The 18,498-nt window shown below is 35.0% G+C and overlaps 2 protein-coding genes across 2 annotated transcripts in view; one reads left to right on the plus strand and one right to left on the minus strand.

Annotated features, from left to right (window-relative positions):
- Positions 1-18,498, plus strand: part of LOC126853899 (spermatogenesis-defective protein 39 homolog) — an 84,491-nt gene that overhangs the window by 15,947 nt on the left and 50,046 nt on the right. The gene's annotated exons all lie outside the window — the stretch shown is intronic.
- LOC126853896 (receptor-type tyrosine-protein phosphatase kappa) overlaps positions 1-18,498 on the minus strand; it is a 61,452-nt gene that overhangs the window by 5,987 nt on the left and 36,967 nt on the right. The window contains exons 3-4 of the mRNA XM_050600019.1: positions 3,882-4,006; positions 401-488 (exon numbers count right to left, since the gene is read on the minus strand). Of these exons, the coding sequence (XP_050455976.1) occupies positions 401-488; positions 3,882-4,006 (213 nt within the window). The remainder of the gene's footprint in view (positions 1-400; positions 489-3,881; positions 4,007-18,498) is intronic.

Raw genomic sequence — 18,498 nt, forward strand, 5'->3', positions numbered from 1 at the left:
AACAGCCGTATCGGCGATTGCAACGGCCTTGTAACCTTGTAAATCTTCTTTCTCCCAGCGAGAAAGTTAATTAATGAAAATCCGGAAACTTCCGCAAAACAGTTATTATTAACGCAATTATAATTATTTCTTTACTCGATGTATATTATATAATCATATTCAACACACACAAGTTTTACAATTTTATTAGAGACATTGAATTGCGTTATTGCAACCGTATTCATTTGTCCGTGGATAATTACAAGAGCGAACGCTCGTTACGCAGCTTTTCATCATTTCGAATCGACATTTTATTTCATCACGTCTGCAAATTGTGCGTGCAATCAACGTGATTCATTTCCGGGCTTGAAAACGGCAATGTTCGCGATGATAAGAGATTGGAATGAGGATTACCACTTACACGGAATACACCTTTGATTCTGATTCTTTTCCTTGTTCGCGGGCTTTGTGGCGTGTCTGCACGAATGCGTTTCCACCTTCGTTGCTGTCTGCAACATAAAAATACAAATATGAAATAAAGAATTTAATCGTAAAATTGTGGTAAAAAAGATCCGTGATTTAGTGAAATAAATTTATAAAGAAACTTAACGATATAAAATTGTTTATTATATGAAAATATATAATCAATTATATATTTTACATTGAATATAATCATTGCTCGCTGAAAAAATCACACGTTCTTGGACCATTTTTTGTCATCGATATTTTTAGCTATATTATAATTAAAGTATTGAATCGTTGAATCAATGTATCACACGTCAATAACGTGAATTCGTGGATGTTGAGTAAATTTTGATGCTATATATATAGAGCAGGATTTAGAAAATCAAAGATATTTTGTCAGTACATGAGAGATTATAGAATATAAGAAATTGTAGGAAAAGACGGGAGCAGGAAGGAGTATTAAATATTCTCTTTCCGCGCTTTAATGAATTTTATATCCTTGCGATAAAATTGACAGCTAATTATAGACGAAACTCTGATTATAAACATGCTTAAGGTACAAAAAAAAAAAAAGGAAATAGAAAACTTCGGAAAGTTTCACAATATCCGTATCGGAAAAAAAGTTCTTTAGCCGATAACGCAAAAAGTTCGTATAGTTCTTCGCGAATGTATCCAGATGAATTCAATTTTTCGTAGAAAATTAGAATTGAAAAAAAAAACGTCGCGATAATTTAATCTTTATCGCGAGAATGAACGTTGGCAGATGGCGCATATTTTTGGCGTGGTGAGCAGCTGCGAATATTTTCACGATATATACACCATTATGATATACATGAAAGTTCTCAGTAGTCAGAAAGTGGTTTTCTTTGGCAATGCCGAATGTTTAAGATTCGGTAAATGAGAAAAATTACGTGGCAACTACACGTGGTCGCATTATTTGACATTTAAACTCACGAGTTCGTTTATGCGATGGCTCTCTTTAAAACCTATCGTCAACGACGGACATCACATATGGACGATTTTCCGATCGCGGAATATTTTGGACTTTACACGTCGACTGGACGCGAATAGATCTCCATTATTACTGTCGCCATTAGCAACTCCCCGCCGCTGAAAATTTAATTAATTCACGCGTCGCGTAAATGCGCAGCTCCCGGAAGTTTTTCGTATTCTACGCGCCGCATCATGAATACGTATGACGCTTTATCCGCCAGTATTTGTCGAACATCAGGAACTTTCATTTCCGATAATGCTGGGCGAGTTTAATTTAAAAATCACGCCCAGATGGTTTTCGCATCGCTGCGTCGCGCCGGCCGGATTAAAATTCAACGGCTGCCATTCCCCGTCTGCCATCGTCCGCCCCCTTTATTTTCATCATCCCCTTGCTTGCTCTCGTCCTTCCGTTGTCGTTATCCGCAAATAGCTCACCGGATCTTTTCCATTTATCGCCAAAAAAAAAAAAGCGGAGAAGAACAAAGTTCTTTTTCGGCCAGACGCAAAAATTTCTCGGCAGCAAAGAACGCTGAAAATGGGTGTCGTATAAAAAAAATAGATGGATCGGTATCCTCCGCGATTACTCCGACAATTAGAAGAAACCCGTGCGCCGCGAGGACATCGGATATCCCTGAGATAATCTCCGTTGGCGTATAAACTGCGCTCGAGAGCCGACCTCGTCGTGCATATCGTGAGCAGGGTTAAGAGCTTTCTCGTGTCGATGGCGAACGCCCGAAAAAAAGCTGCTCGATTTTGTCGTGTTTAGGAGACGCGCTTATCGCGTGTCAAGCGGATCTTTCACAGACGCGTTTACACAAGCAGATGATATGTCTTAGAGAAGGCGACTGATTTTTCGTCGTCCTCTTCGATGTTATATCGCAAAGGCGTTTAAACATCAGAGCTCGTTATCCAGGGGTGGAGGGAGGGGCATTGTTTCCAAAAATGTTTTATTTAAATATAAAATATTTATGAATCCTCCTTTATCTCTTTTCTCGCGTCTCTCGAAAATATGAAAACTAGAATAGTCTTCTCCGAAGGCCTGACGATAACTCGTCTTTTTCAAAAGTGAAACTGCATACACGAGGAACAAGTATTTTCTTACTACAAAGGTTATAAATCGATTTTACTCTTTGAAGAAGAGGGATGTAAGAGCGACTCAGTGAAATATGTAAATATCAGCTGAGACCTCTCGTCTCTCCTGAAACAGCAAGGCAGAGTAGAACGTGTTGTGGCTGAGATATGAAGCGAAGAATGGAGATCAGACGGATGTATCTCGCTTTCCAAGGCACTGCAGTTAAGAATTCAATTGTGTCTCGTCGTCCGCATGGAGTTTTCTTCACTACATGTTATACTTGCATAATAATAGGAATGATGACTCGTAACGGAAGGTAGATTGCGCTAGGAGAAATTCTCACGGCAATACCGCAATAAGATACGTCTTTCGTCAACTTGAAAATTTCTAACTATGAAAAAAAAATCTTTTTTGTGCTTTAAACGCGAATAAAGTCACTTAGTAATTAAAAAAAATTAAATTCAAAAGGTGTTTCTCTGATAGTTTTCAAAGAATTTTCATTTACATTATATTATAAAAAGACAAAAAACAACACGTTTTAAGTTACGTAACCTTTGAAGAATTTTAAAGCTGAAATAGCAAAATTTGACGTTTAAATTTCAATCAGACCAAACGTTTTGATATTAACATTATACTATTTTTATTACGAGACTCAAAATTCATATTCTTAGTAAAGCGGCTTATAATCATTAACGTTGAATATCTGCTTGAAATTGCCCGAGTGAAGCATATATATCCTCGCGTACCGCGGAATTTGCGTCCCAAATCGGGCGACGGTCTAATGAGAAACCGATATAATGGTAAATCTTGATTTCTCTCGACCTACTCCTGAGAGGGAGTCGCTTTGTCGCTTAGCTGTCTACCTATCCCCAAGCACTCTGTGATATCCGCAAGTATATCTACCTATCTACCCACGCATCTACGGATACAGAATTGACTGTGTCACGTAATTCCGCTATATATATTTGCATTAATAAGCAGATAAACTTATTCCAAACGCTACTGATCGGTATCTACCTTTGATATTTGTCAGATAATCTCACGTAATTAAAAAGCTATTACGAAATGATTGCGTATTATTGTATTACAAAATATAGTCTTGCTAGAAAAGAATAACATTTTTTTAGTTCACGACAAAGGTATTTTTTTTTTTTACATATAATTATATGCTGTTTGGGAGGCGAAATGAGCAGAGTTTTAAATTACAAAATGTAATAAATTATACTATTAATTGTCATTGTCTATAATCGATAACGTATTGAAGTGAAGAAAGACCATAAAAGTTGTCGAAGCGAAAGGTCGAGGCTCGACATTTTCAAAAGGTGACCAAAGTTAAATGAGTAGACGGGAAATAGGATTTATGAGGTCTCACCTGAAACTCGACTCGGTATAGAACCGGAAATTTTCGGCGCAACTCGCAGAGTTTCGGAAACTGTGAGAGCTCAGTCGGCGTCGTGGGCAATGTGGTGCTCAATTTACTGCTCCCCAATTCTTCCGCTGAAAATATATAAAGATGACAAAGTATTAATAAGATTATAAAATAAACAGTAAGGTGATTTAGAGGTCTTAACGAGCTAACGCTAAAAATAATATAATTCTAGATCAACAAGGATTATAATATTATATAGTATTTTAATATTTTGACAAATTAAAGTAGATATTTTTATCTTCATTTTATAATTATATTTTTATCTTTATTATATAGAAGAATGAAGAGATTTTGCAAAACACACATAAACACTTTATAAAGTAAATTTGCTTGATACTTATGAAAGTAAGCTGTCTTTTGATTGCATTAAGAGAACTCTGAATAAAATTCAAACAACGTATTGTAGATCGAACTACGTGTTATGGAAAAAGAATCGCGAGGGCAAATTGAACACTGCTTTGAACAGACGCTTTGTTTGCCCGTGTACTGCTAAAATTTCTCACTCACAGAGATGGAATCTCTCTTGAGGGTAGAAAAATGAGTGGAAAAACCAAGATGCAAGAGACAGACGCGAGAGTGAGATAAACCGCTACTTCATTCGAGGAAAATTTGCAGCTGCTTGTCGTTCTCAGCACTTCCCACATACGTACGTACGCGCATTCTCTCGAGACATGTACACTCACACACAGCTTGAATGTGTGTGTGTGTGTGTGTGTGTGTGTGTGTGTGTGTGTGTGTATGCACGTAAGCACAGTTGTACTTATTACCGCCGAAAATTATTAATTCGCTGATAATCACGAGAGATTTAAACTCCCTGGTTCAATATAGCGAATATCGCAATTTTCGACAGTTTCATACAAAAGATATAACTCTCTAATATTAATAATATTAATAAATTAATTAATATTATTAATTAGCCCCCGTCGTTCCGATAATATAAAATCGACTGATCGCATGATTAATGGACAGATGTTCGACGTAAATTATTTTAAAAATATTAAAAATTGGTGGATTTCTCAATTCATTTCATTATTATTCGTCTTGACAGCATAGAATATTGAAGAATCAATTATTGTTATAGAATGTTTAATCACAAAAAAATAGAAAGAAATTCTATAAAACTAAAATGATTTTGTGAGGATATTTAAGCAGTCAAACTTACTAAGTAATTAATCGCATGTTGTATTTATATTTCAAAGCTGCACAGATAAAATAAACAGCTTGCTACTGACATTTAAATGTAAAAACAATTTATGCAGAATTTCGAGAAATTTCAGTCGCGCGTAATGCTACGCTTGATGTGCAGTTGTGAGCGGAAATTGAATTGATGAAAAATATGACACAGAAGCGCCATTCGATAATATCTATAGCGTGTACAACGAAACATGTCGACTGTTGTAAAAAACGCCAAAGACGAAATTTTATAAATTATCTGTGCACTTAGATATGAGAATAAAACAACAATTTTATCAAAGCAAATTATGCGGTAAATAAATAGAATATTATTATATGAACCTATTATTTTATTATTTTAATGACACTGTTTTGTTTACGGATGTTATTATTTGATATTATTCCGTATGCGTTCTCGAATTTAATAGGATCTAAATGAATCCTAATACAATATCCAACTCTGCAAATTGGGCCTTCTAATTACCTGGCTCATACGAACGCAAAGCTGCCTACACAAGAACAACAGCCTCATTACCCTTTGTCTCTTTTGAATGCAAGAAACCATGTTTATTGTTAGCATATGCAACAACATAGCTATTTCTATTCTACATCAGTTTTATTTAATAATATGTCGTCATCGAACAATATGTATGAGGATATATATATATATATATATGTATATATTGATATCACATTTTTGACAATATAACAATCATATTTTCTCAATTAATAGAGCTTTTAAGCAAAAATATGATAATTTAAAATTAATATATAATTTATGTTATTAAATATTTAAAATTATAAAATGACGAAATTATAGGACTTAATGAAATTTATATGCGAGAAAATGAAAAAAAAATAAAAATTATTTCTGTTTTTGTTCTGTTTAATTTTGAAATACATAAAATACAATTGAATTTCAAACATCATTCGTCGTTTGCCGAAAAATTGCGCTAACATAATCAATTTGAGGAATGCACGAATTTTATTTTCTACTTGTTGTTTCCCGCCAAAATAATACATTGCGTTCCGAGAAATCCGCATTGAATATTACGTTCTACCAGACCTCGGCATGCCGAAGCATGAAGTGCGCGCGTTGGGTGGGTGGTTGTTTATCGGTTCGAATTTATCGACGGGATACATCTATTATTAGACTGATGCGTACACCATGTATAATGCACCAAATCAAGTTTGCTGTCGCGCGCGAGATCTTGATTACAATGCATCGAATACATTGTTAGATATGGAGACACGTGAGATACTACAACACACTTATGTAGAGAAAAATATAAAAACAAAATTGATATATTGTAAATAATATAAACTCTGAAATTTTCCAAAGAAATTTTTGAATATTTAAGTTATATTCAATCGTTCATTATTTCATCTACATATTTATAAGAACATCTCTGTCGAATTATCATACAAACAACTGCATCGTCGGAAAAACACGTAAAGATTTGTCGAAACAATTAAAAGAGAGAACTTACAAGAGTAAGTGCGAAAGATAAACTGCATTAAAATCCATAAACATCACAGTCAATGACCATGTTTTGCAAGATGCAGAGTTTGCTAAACTCGTTAATCTCTCTCTCTTTTCTCTGTTTCTCTCAACGAGCAGGAAATGATCTTTAACAGGCCGAGCTTAAATATTTCTTTGAAGCTCCATGTCGATCGGTACAAAGAGCCGTCATCCTCGTTTAAATGCGGCCAAAAGCCGCGGACACTTTGAAGCTCGGTTGAGTGGCCATCCCTCTTCTCTCTTTCCTTCGGAGGTGAGCAAACGGATCCCGGCACGATGAAAGCCGTCTCGACATGCTTCAGCCATTCCGCGATAAGGTGACCTTCGACATACACGTGTCCGCGGCATCAGAAATCTAATTAGATCTTTCCCTATCGTTGCGTATCTTTCCTCGTCGAGCAGTTGCTGATATCGCCCAACTAATTGCCCCTCTTCGGCTTGGTTCTCCTCAAACTCGAAGAGCCCTCGCAGCGATTGCGAGATGTTCTACCTTATATTTATCTCCTCCCTATTTGAGGAACCTTTCCTTTTTTTAAAATATACATCTCCACTGAAAAATCATTATATTCCACTCCAATTTCAAAGGAAAGTAATCTGCTATATTTTTAATTTTTAAAGTTGCATGATTTTTATATATATATATAAAGACAGAGAGAGAGAGAGAGAGAGAGAGAAATTAAATATAAAATTATTTAACAAATCACGTGTTATAATATAGTATAAAAAATAATATAAAAAAATATATAGATCACTCAGAAGAGAAGCAAGCAAGAATCAATTAAGATATCAAAACAGGATAATATTTCATTTATATAGAATATAGATATGGTCTCGAATCTAGCGAGACAGATACTCTGAGATGACATTGGGTTAAAATAACAAAATAATGTAAAGTATCGAGCCATTTTTAGAAATAATATTGGACCAATCGGCATTAAAACGGTCTTTTTACGCGAGATACGTGGAATCGAGCGTGTTAGCATTTAGAGGAAGCCACTTTCTCGTATCTGTCGACATTGAGCATTGTATTTTTAGTCGTCAGACACATTCTCTTCGACCCGACGCCAAGCTGGGTGATTTCACCCTTCGACCGATCGCTTCGAAGACTCACATTCTTCGAGACAGCCGCAATGAATTCCAACCGGGCGATCCGATTGCCGTGGAAAGGGTTTCGTAGTGATTACACAGAGTGATTGACTACAAAGGGTAACTCGACCCTCTTCGCAGTATCGACACGTGTCGACGTAGAGAACTTTCCCGACCAGATCGCTCATTCGCGCCGAGCGTTGTACTTCCTCAAAGAATTTAGCGAATGCCTATTTATCGCCTCTGTTTAATCACGTCGATCTAATCGTACTTTATTCGCGAGCGTCATCAGTTTCGCGGGAGATCTCGGCCGATGTGTTTTCATTTTTCGTTTTCGCTCGTTTATCGTAAATTCTTGCCCTCAAAGCGCTTTTCTATCGACGCGAACAGAGAAAAGTAATCGGGTAATGCATCAGATCGACAAATAGGAGTTGTAAGGAACGTCCCGCGAGTAACTCGCACGGTAAATGTACTGTTAAATTAGGCGTATCAAATTGGATCTTACGATACCTGGATATCAGGCCGTCGTTTAGATATCAAACGCGATCGACTTCGGGAAATCTGTTTGCAGTCATGCGTTCAATCGTAATGAAAGAAATTTAGTTTTTATTTATGTAAAAATATTCTATATGAGAAAATATAATCTTTAAACTAAATGCAAAGCAAGTTTCAACGTGTTAGAAATTTTTCTACATGTCTATTACAGTTTAGATGTATAGATTTTTTTCTATTTTAAATTTAGTATATTATATTCTTATATTTTATAAGAAAGAAAGCCAGAGAGAGAGAGAGAAAATTCCTCAGAATATTATTCTTAAATTATTGAAATTAAATGAAAAGCAAAAGCTCTCTTTGTTATCTGCACCGTAGCCGAATTCACGAAAATTTATTCTATCCTTTTACAAATTTTTTTTCTCAATTAGTTTATCGATTTTAATTAAATATTCCAATCAAAAGGTTTTAATACAAAACATTCCGTTTGTTTGAAGGCGAGGCCGATATTTTCCGTTCGCAGTTGAAAAGCTCCACCTGCGCTGTTATATCCAACCCACACATTTACGTTCCGTCGTAAATTCTAACTAAACTCATGTAATTTTTAACCGGGCAACCTCGCCAAGTGCGGCGGTTAATTAACGAGAAGCCTGATCCGTGCGAGTTATCTAGTGCGAGCCCGGCGGCAATTGTTATTGTCTTGCGCTGATCGATTGGAGGTTCATTATGACATTGGCCGTACCAGCAATTAGGCACAAATCGTTATTACTGTCACGCAAATTATATCGCCATTATCGAATCGTCCCCTCGACCGACCTGGTTTACATATTTTGTCTTGTGTCAACATATTGTGCGGAATATATCGCGTGATATAAAAAGCGTAACCGTCGCTGCCAATGTCATAAGCAGGATCATGTTAATTTTACGACTATGTGACTGCGCGTCGTGCATTAATTTTCCGTCAGCAGGGGAAAAGCGGAGGATACTGTCTGTGATAATTACCAACAATTTATAACTGAAGTTTCGCATTAATCCCGCGTAATAAATTAATTTAATTTTGCTTTAATTAAAAGTAGCATATTATTCGTGATTAATATAAAAAAATGATACGTTTAATTTCTTTTCTCTCTCTCTCTGAAATATTATTAGAAGACACGAGAATGTACCGAGGATATAATTGAAATGTGTGTTATACAGGATGAGAATTTCGAAAAATTGGAATGGAAGAAATTTTTTCTCTCTTGGGCTTGTGACCTTTGAGCGATCAATACGACTTTGTAATAATTTTTCGAAATAAAAATAAAAAATTCTAGTTACGTGTGTGGTATTGTAAGAATTTTTTCGATATCTAAATTTCCAGTCAATTTTTCGTTACGCTTTTGATTTGCAAAATGAAATTGATGATTCTCGATATAAATGAAGGCACTTGATTTTACGAATTAAAAAAAATTGATAACGTGACAAGAATAGATGTTACTGATTGCGAGATTCTTTTTGCTATGTAAAGGTAGCTTTTATCCTAATATGTCATTGTTATACGTATGATTATATGTATAATATGATAGTGAGGGGGATCCTCTAATATAATTGAGATTATTAAAGGATACGATTCTCTTTTCTTCTCTATACAACAAGAGCTGTACATATTTGATTGATTCATATCTTATTCATGTCATTTTGCGAATCACTCGCTATTGAACGCATCTTATTACAAAGGGAATACGAAGCAAACATGCGATCGAGTCTGTTATCAAGGAATATTAAACGTAACCGCGTCGACATCAAAAGGGAAGAAGAGTGGAAGATCACCAGAACGATGCGAGACCAAATACGTTGCGCTACTTTCCCTCCAGATAATTTTAATCGATTTTCTCCTTGCCACAACTCGCCAGGTAGCACTTTATTGACGTAAGGGCCGAAAATACACACAGTGAGAGATTTTGGAATCGTCGATATTTTCGCCAAAGAAAACGACGAACGCTATCAATTTTCCTCGCGCCATGACAACTGGTACGCGAGAGGCGAACGAAGCAATTCCATCAGTTCGTTTCGAGTATGCATTTTTGCCGTGTGCTTTTTCGAAATTCTGTTTTTCCTTCTTCGCGAAAAGAGCGGAAAGGAATGTACATATTTCGTATTACATTGCGCGAAATTGCCTCGCGTTCGGCGAAACATACCGCTTATTGCGAATAACGTCATAAAAATAAATTATTACGCGGACTTGCACTCCGTTTGTATACAGTTTGTATACAGCTAAGTACATTCGAATTTAAAAGTCTGGTCTATATATTGCGCAATAGAGCTTTATTATTCGCATTAATCGAGCAACAAAATGTTGACCGATAATCGCCGGATAATCGATTATCGGATAATTCGTTCTTTCTGGAATTCGAACGATTTCTAAAATATATATAATAAAGAAGGTTTATTTATCACGTATTTATTTATACGTTCTGGGAATGTATGACAAAACAAAATATTATATTTTTTTTTTTTTACTGTCTATTTTATCTTTTCAATGTCTGAGCTTCTAGTTTACATATCGTTTTCCAATAATGTAGCTATATTTTCAATATGCAGTTGTTTTCATTCCGTGTTTCATAAGATCTTCTCTCTAAAATAAATAGCAGGTTTTAGAATATATATATATATATATATATATATATATATATATATATATATATATATATATGTATGTATGTGAGCGAAGAGATATTATCTTCAGAAACATATATATATTCTTTGTTTCTTTAAATCTTCTATATTTCTGATGTAGCGTACTGTAATCCATTACTTTAGGTATATATAATACTTGGGTGTGTGCCTAAATGCACTTGTATAAACTGACACATACATACGGAATATTTATTTGCATTTTTGTTTTCATATCGTACGGACAATCAAACATTAATCTATGTTCGAATATCGCATAGATGTTCTCAGAAATCTCACCGTCATTCATTCCAATATGCGTCTTTCTAATTCCGAAATAATTCGCGAATCAAGCGTGAACGTCAGATCTGCGTGTAACGCGCATCTGGATTCGACACGGCGCATGTGACACACCCTCGATTTACGATCCACGTAAACAGGTGCATTCGCTTGATTTCATCATCATAGAACGCTGATTACGCGGCAAAGCATGTTATCCTGCATCGCGAGATTTAGGGAGGGAACGATGAGTTATGCTGAAAAGAATTGAATCATCAGTCGATCGCATTCGACGTCAATTCTTATTTCTATCCGTCATAGATTTACGATTGCGACCTGATTTTCGCTCGTGCATCGAGTGCGATGCGTAAACGAACCCGAGAACGAGACTGTGTGCTTATGTATATGTATGCGCATGTATATGTGAGAGTGGGCGGTGAAAGTATTGCCAGATCAACCGATTGGCACGCGCTCGAGGATCGGGCAGATCGAGTTAATATTGTGCATTTGTTCGAGGGTCGCTTGCGCTCCGATTTGCGTAATGGAAAGTCGCGAACGTAATGTACTTTGCGTTGGCGTCGATTTCCAACGAATATTAGGTCGATTATATCATGAAAGTTTACATTACATTAGATCAATTATTTTGTACGCTAAATTAGCATGTCTCTATATAAAACCGTGTTAAATTAAAAAAAGAAGGATGATTAATCTCAAAACATTAATCTCGATCACTAGATACAAGTTCTCGTACAAATAATACTTCTGCATTTTTAATTATGATTACACTTTTATTTCTCTCTCTCTCTCTCTCTCTCTCGCTCTTTTTCTCTCTCTGTAAATTCCTTTGCCTGCGCAATATGAAATAGCTAGATTCATTTTTCATGCATTAAAAAATATACGCTTGAAAAAATAATAGATTAAAATTTCAGATATATGTATGTAGCAATTGAAAAATTAATATTTAAATATTTTGATGTAAAAACAACATGTATAAAAATTTCCAATATAATAATAATTTAAAATGAGAATTCTCATAAAGATTGTCTCACGTGTCTCTTCGTAAGATCGCGAATAGACTTCTCATTGTTGTTTCGTATTATCGACAAAATCTATCGCAAAGTTTCATATTCTATCTATGTCAAACTTCTTAATCTATTAAGAAAGTCGAAGGAAGAAGAACAGCGCGTTGCAATACCGCCGTAAATATCCGCCATAAATTGAGAGATGATAAAACGTCTTACATCGTGAAATATCGTCGCGAATTAGACGACATTTTGCGGATTTTCATAAAATTGGTACAACTCTTGATTTAAGCAAAGAGAATGTTGCCCTTCATTCTCCTCTCGTCTTACTTTTTAAGATATACTTCTCTTGGCAAACTCATAAATTAACTATGTAATTGTCTCCCGTATAATAATCATTTGAGACATAAATATCTCATAAATCGTTAATTAATTATTGTTCTTGTGGAAGTTTTGCAGCTTGTAAACTAACCACCGAGAAGTTTCTAAATGTGAGGTATTAGATGACCAAAGTCGCATATAGAGCGACATCCGTAATTATTACACGTCAAAATCGTTTAAGGTTCGCAGATATAAAACACAATTACAGCGAAACATCTCGTGGCATAGAAATATCGTTTGTAGTTTTTAAATTAATTAAATTAATTTTATTACGAGCGTATGTGATTTGATTTAATATCGTCCGTATATACGTAATAAATATTAATAACTAACATTTTAATTCCTGCCTTCATAATAATACATTATATATATATATATATATATATATATATATATATATATATATATAGGTTAGAGCAATAATTATTAATTAAATTGTATATTATTCTTGTATGTTTTTTCTTGACTCTTCTTGTAAAAGCTTTTGTAGTTTGTTGAAAATAATGTGCGCGCATAAATCTAGCGAAATTTATTTTCATACTCGCTCTACACCAGTACTGGATCTCTTTCTTCGCGTGCATTACATAAAACGCCATTTATGAAACCAGGAATTATCCCAATTAACATTTTATCTGCTCGAGCACGATATTTATGAGATATACATATGTCGCGGCATAAGTACATTTTCATCTCTTATGAACTCGTAAAAAATATTCTGTACATTATTGTCCCTATCAAGGATCGTCATAAATCATACAGTCAACATCGGTCAACATTCGTTCTCTTGGGTAATCAAAAACTTTGATATCGGTTCAAGATGAATTCGTCTAGCTCAGTTTCATTTATCGTTTTATTTTACCAATATATATATATATATATATATATATATATATATATATGAAACAGAAATAAAATAGAGCCTTATGTTGAGCTTTACGCAAGTAATAACGAATTAACACAAATTGGAGCGATATGAAAGAATGAAAAAAATAAAAATAAAAATAAAAAATGAAAAAAATCGAAATACACAGTTGCCGTTATATTTTATCGCTGTTCGGCACAGTTCGTATTGATAGTTATCGAATTTTGCATCATTGCTCATCAATTACGGCAATATTTTTCGAAAGCCGCATTTGATGAATGAGGATTAATGGCGTATCAAAATAAGGCCAGCGTTTTCCATCGGATTGCCAATAAAAAGAAATCAAGTTGACGCAGCCCAACACAATCAATCCCGTAAATACATATCGGCGAATGTAACGGCATGACGATATCGATTGGATCAGACATATCCGCGATGAGCGGAAGCTCCGCTGCCGCTGGCAGGCCGTTCCTAATCACTTCGACTTGTCGGAATATAATGAAATGCGAATTATCGTGTTTGCAAAGCCAGATTGTCATATTTTGCAAATTGAAATTGTGAAGTAACTTTAATAATAATTCCGCTATCGTCGCAACCACATGTACTCATAGATTAAACAAGAGAATCGAAAATTATATTATATTATAATCCTAAAGCGTAGAAAAAGCTTCAAAAGCGAAATAATAAAAACTCAATAAATAATGTGAAATAATAAAAAAAAAAATTATATAAGCATTTTTTATCTGATTATATTTTCGAATTGCAATTATTTTTATGCTGCAATAATTTTTTGTTTCAGCAGCTTTAATAAGCAAGTATCTAATAAAAGCCAATTAAAAAATTTTTTACGTTTAACATGATATATTTTTTATGAAGGTAAATAAGTTACCATATATTCATTTTTCATTATTAGAATTTTATATTTTGTATAAAATACTTTGCATGACGATATAAAAAATTAAAATTAAAAGCTAAATGATTGTCATAAAATTATCATTAAATAATTATCAACTACAAAAAAGATTAACATGAAAACAATTAATAATTAATACGACATTCGAGACTGTACACAAAAAGTATATACGAACAAAGAAGCAGTTGTGATATTAAAATAATCAAGTTGTTAATATGCGCATTTTAGAATTCACGAGACACTTATGTCAACGATGCTTCGCATCGTGCACGTGTGTGTTGTTAACGCACGTTAATAATGAGTTAAGCAGAACGTCAAGAGCAAATTTAACCACCGGCAGCGCAAACATTCGCGGTAATGAGTTCGTGAAAATTTCAGTTCAAAATTCCGTAAACAAGAGGAGATCTACCGAAAACCGATGGTGTCGAAAGAGCTGTGGCTGGCAAAGTCCGCGACATCTCGACCCACTTTTAATATAATACGTATTCTTTGTAACGCGGTCGCAGCTTCTTACTCGAGGAAACAAAATCTACCTTCTCGAAAAATAGTCAAGTCATTCTTGACGACAATCACGTACTTATATTAGGGTAAAGAATAATAAATTGTTTGCTCAAAAATTGTACTGTAAATTACAATTAGGAGTCACGCGATCGCGAAATTATTTATGTCACTTGGAGGATCATGTGTTGTAGAAATTGCATAAAAATATATTGAAGTATAAATACATTTTTTTTTTATCTTTTATTCAAGTGATTCTCGTTATTCAATGCAAATTAATAGATTCCTCTTCAACACTGCGATTGAAGAGTAAAAAAAGCGGCGGAAATAGAGATAGGGAGAGAAAAATGAATTATATTATGTATAAAATTTAAACAAGACCGGAATCTTCAATTTGGAATGTATACTGAATTGTTTATTTCATTTGTTTTATATACAATCATAATTTGAAACAAATATTTATGATATATATTTACATTTTCAAATTATACTATATACTTTAATCACGATGCGCAAGAATCCTATTACTTTCTCTGTTTAACCGCAACCCAAATGCCATTCAGTGAACACAGTTCGAAATTGTAACTGCATAGAAAGCCAAAACAAAGTCCGTGGAGCTTGATAACAAGATAGTTAATAAATGGAGTAATGCATTAACGTTACAGGAAGAGTAACGTATATAGTTCGGCTTGAAGTCTAAATCGGAGTCACTGGGCGAAAACAAATCGTCGAAGTTGTCGGATCCAGTCGGTCGGCGAGGAACGATAACGCCTCCGGGTGGATATTCTCCTTTCCTTTGTCGCGGTCGAATTATGAGAAAGAATCCGAAAATAGAGGCACTAGTGGCTGATTTCCTTTAAGATCATCCTTTTCTCCTTTATTCCGGTCTCTCTTTCTTACCGCAAAGAGAAAGAGGCAAGAAAAAGAGAACTCATTGTGCATTTAACTCTGAGAAAGGAGAGACAGATAGATTCTGTTCTCTCTCTCTCTCTCTCTCTTTCCTCTATTATTCCGCCGGTTCATTTATACTCGAGTAGAATCCCTCGTTTTCCGGGCGACAGCAAGACGGCGAACGTTCCTTGCCCAGGAAACAGTTAACGAGTTAAATCTTGCTTTCAAGTCGGTGTGACAAATGATATCGAGATATTAATTGCTGCTCAAGAAGAAGCACGTGTTGTTTTACCTTTAGCCATTAGAATGTCGCAAGAATATGTTTATCTACAATCGAGATAAGTTCAGAGGGATCATTATCGCTTCTTTATGCGTATATTCTTGTTATGCATGCTTGTTACGTGTAGAAAAAAATGTCAAAGGAAGCAGAATCACATAAATAGAGACCGCAGCACGTATCGCTTGGTCCTTCTTTTTTTTTTTTCATTTTGATGCATTAGCTCCCTCGAGAATCCTCAGAGGATTGATAACGCCCCGTGGACTTGTCGTTAGAAAAATTTACCGCGCGTCGTTATGTGATTTCATTTTTTTTTTTTTTATCCTGGTATTTTCCTTTCTCTTTATCTCGCGAACAAACGAATTTGGAGCTCTCGTCGTTTATAAATGGATCTGTAAAATTTTAATTGCACGACACGGTCTCCTCGGAGAGACGTTACCTAATCGATACCTACGTTGAAACTCCGCAAGGACCGATGCGATGAGAGAATGCTCGATTATTATTACCCGAGGGGTACTTAATATCGGCATGGGGACACCGTTTAGCCTAATGACACGCATTGTAGGCGATGATTAATGGGCCTAGACTAAGTTCCAGGGATGTAGAAATACTGCGTCGTGTATATACTAAATGCGATTGCGATGCGTAACACGATAATCAGATGCATATATCGTCTCGAAATTTTTGCAAAATTATTGCGATAACTTTACGCATGATTTTTGCAAATTAAAAAGAGAGAGAGAGAGAGAGAAAGAGGGAGAAGGGAAGAAAGAAATAAAACTGTAATATTAAATATACGCAAGTTTGCACAACTCAAACGCGCATCTTTTACACAATTTTGTATATTTAACGTTGTATATTATGGTTGAGTATAAAGAGAGTACAAAATGTTCAAAAAGAAATGAGTGATGTCGGGAAATTTATTAAATTCCTACTTTGTATTATGTCGAATGCATGTGTGCGTATTTAATAATAATAAGAAAAATATGAAAAAAATTTGGTACAATTTTGAGGTCTTGGTTTATAAAATTATTTTAAAAAAATTATATTTTAAAAAATTTTATAAAAATAAATATTTGAAATTTATAGATTTTGATAATTAAAATTACGTGAATTTTTAATATATTTCCAAAATAAAATTTTTCATTTACTTTCAATTTCAATTTAACATTTACTTTGATATTTTAAGCGATCATTCTATTTTGAAATTATTTTGAATCTACAGCTTTGCCGAAAACTCTTTTTTTAAACTTCTAACAAGTGAAAAACTCGTTCTTTTATTGCTTATTTAAGTTTATTACAAAATAAAAGTTTGCTACAATAAAATTTTTATATAAATGAAACCTATCTAAATCGTTTAGCATCCATAAACGTCAAAAAAATAGAGGTTTAAAATAGGAGCAAAATTTTATCTCGGATCGAAGTAATCATATTTTTTACTTATCAATGAAATAGATTGTATTGCTCCTTGAGCTTAAGGCTCCTGGAGGCTTCCAGTACAATCTAAGTTCCCGGTATGTTCTCGGCAAAGCTCCTATAGGAACGGTCATTCTTAAATGCGATATCACCGAGCCATAGAGAAAGCAGCTTTAAATTCTCAAGCTCGTTTAAACCCAATGCACCGTCAGACACGTTTGTTCTTTAAATCGTCGTCTCCTCGCTTAAACTTGTGGAACGTGGAGCGATGCGCTGTACATATGCGAACCAATATATGGGAAAGGGAATGGCGATAAATTTACCAGCGGCAAAGTAGCCGCATTATAAATTTTTGCGTCAGGCGTTTTTCCGATAAAGCGTGTAGAGCTGGCTCGTTCTATATCTCTAGTTCTCCCCGCGATCCACAAATCGAAAATCCTCGTAGAATTCTATAGAAGCGCGAAGATTTACGTGCGAATAAAAAAGTTTGCGAGTTTGTTTAACAGCGAGATGCGTGTTTTTTTGATAATGCAAAATTATCTTTATAAATGGCCCCATCTACTACAATCTAAAATCTATAAATTTCGTATTAAAATATAAGATCTCTATTACATTCTCTTTAAATTTGTATGTCCTTTTTTAGAAAATTCAAAACAATGCAATGCAGCCGTGTGATATTAACCGTGTTATGTAAGAATAAACATTGCGCCCATATTCGGCAAGTGCGAATAAAATATTTCTGCCAGTAAATTGGACGAATTTTTCGTGGGAGCGTGATTTCGGCATGGCCAAAGTTATTCCCCGATTCGTGGAACGGCCAAAATCGATGTCCTACATTTAGTAGAGACAGAAAAGGACCGCGGTCCGGTCCACTCTGAAATGTTCCAAGGTGCCGACGAGGACTTACTCACCGTTCCGTATGTGAGCCTTGGTTGAGCAATCGAATTTATTTCGTGTTCTCCATCGATCGAATTTCGCCGCCTAGTTTCGAGAAAGAAAAATCGCCCTCCTGTGTGTCGCCGATGACCCTTAACCCTTTCTTGTCCGGTATCACGAGTCGAGACGGGATAAAGTACGTTATCGGGATCGCCCGAAA

Source organism: Cataglyphis hispanica, chromosome 13 (genome assembly GCF_021464435.1).
Source record: "Cataglyphis hispanica isolate Lineage 1 chromosome 13, ULB_Chis1_1.0, whole genome shotgun sequence".
Lineage (NCBI taxonomy): Eukaryota > Metazoa > Arthropoda > Insecta > Hymenoptera > Formicidae > Cataglyphis > Cataglyphis hispanica.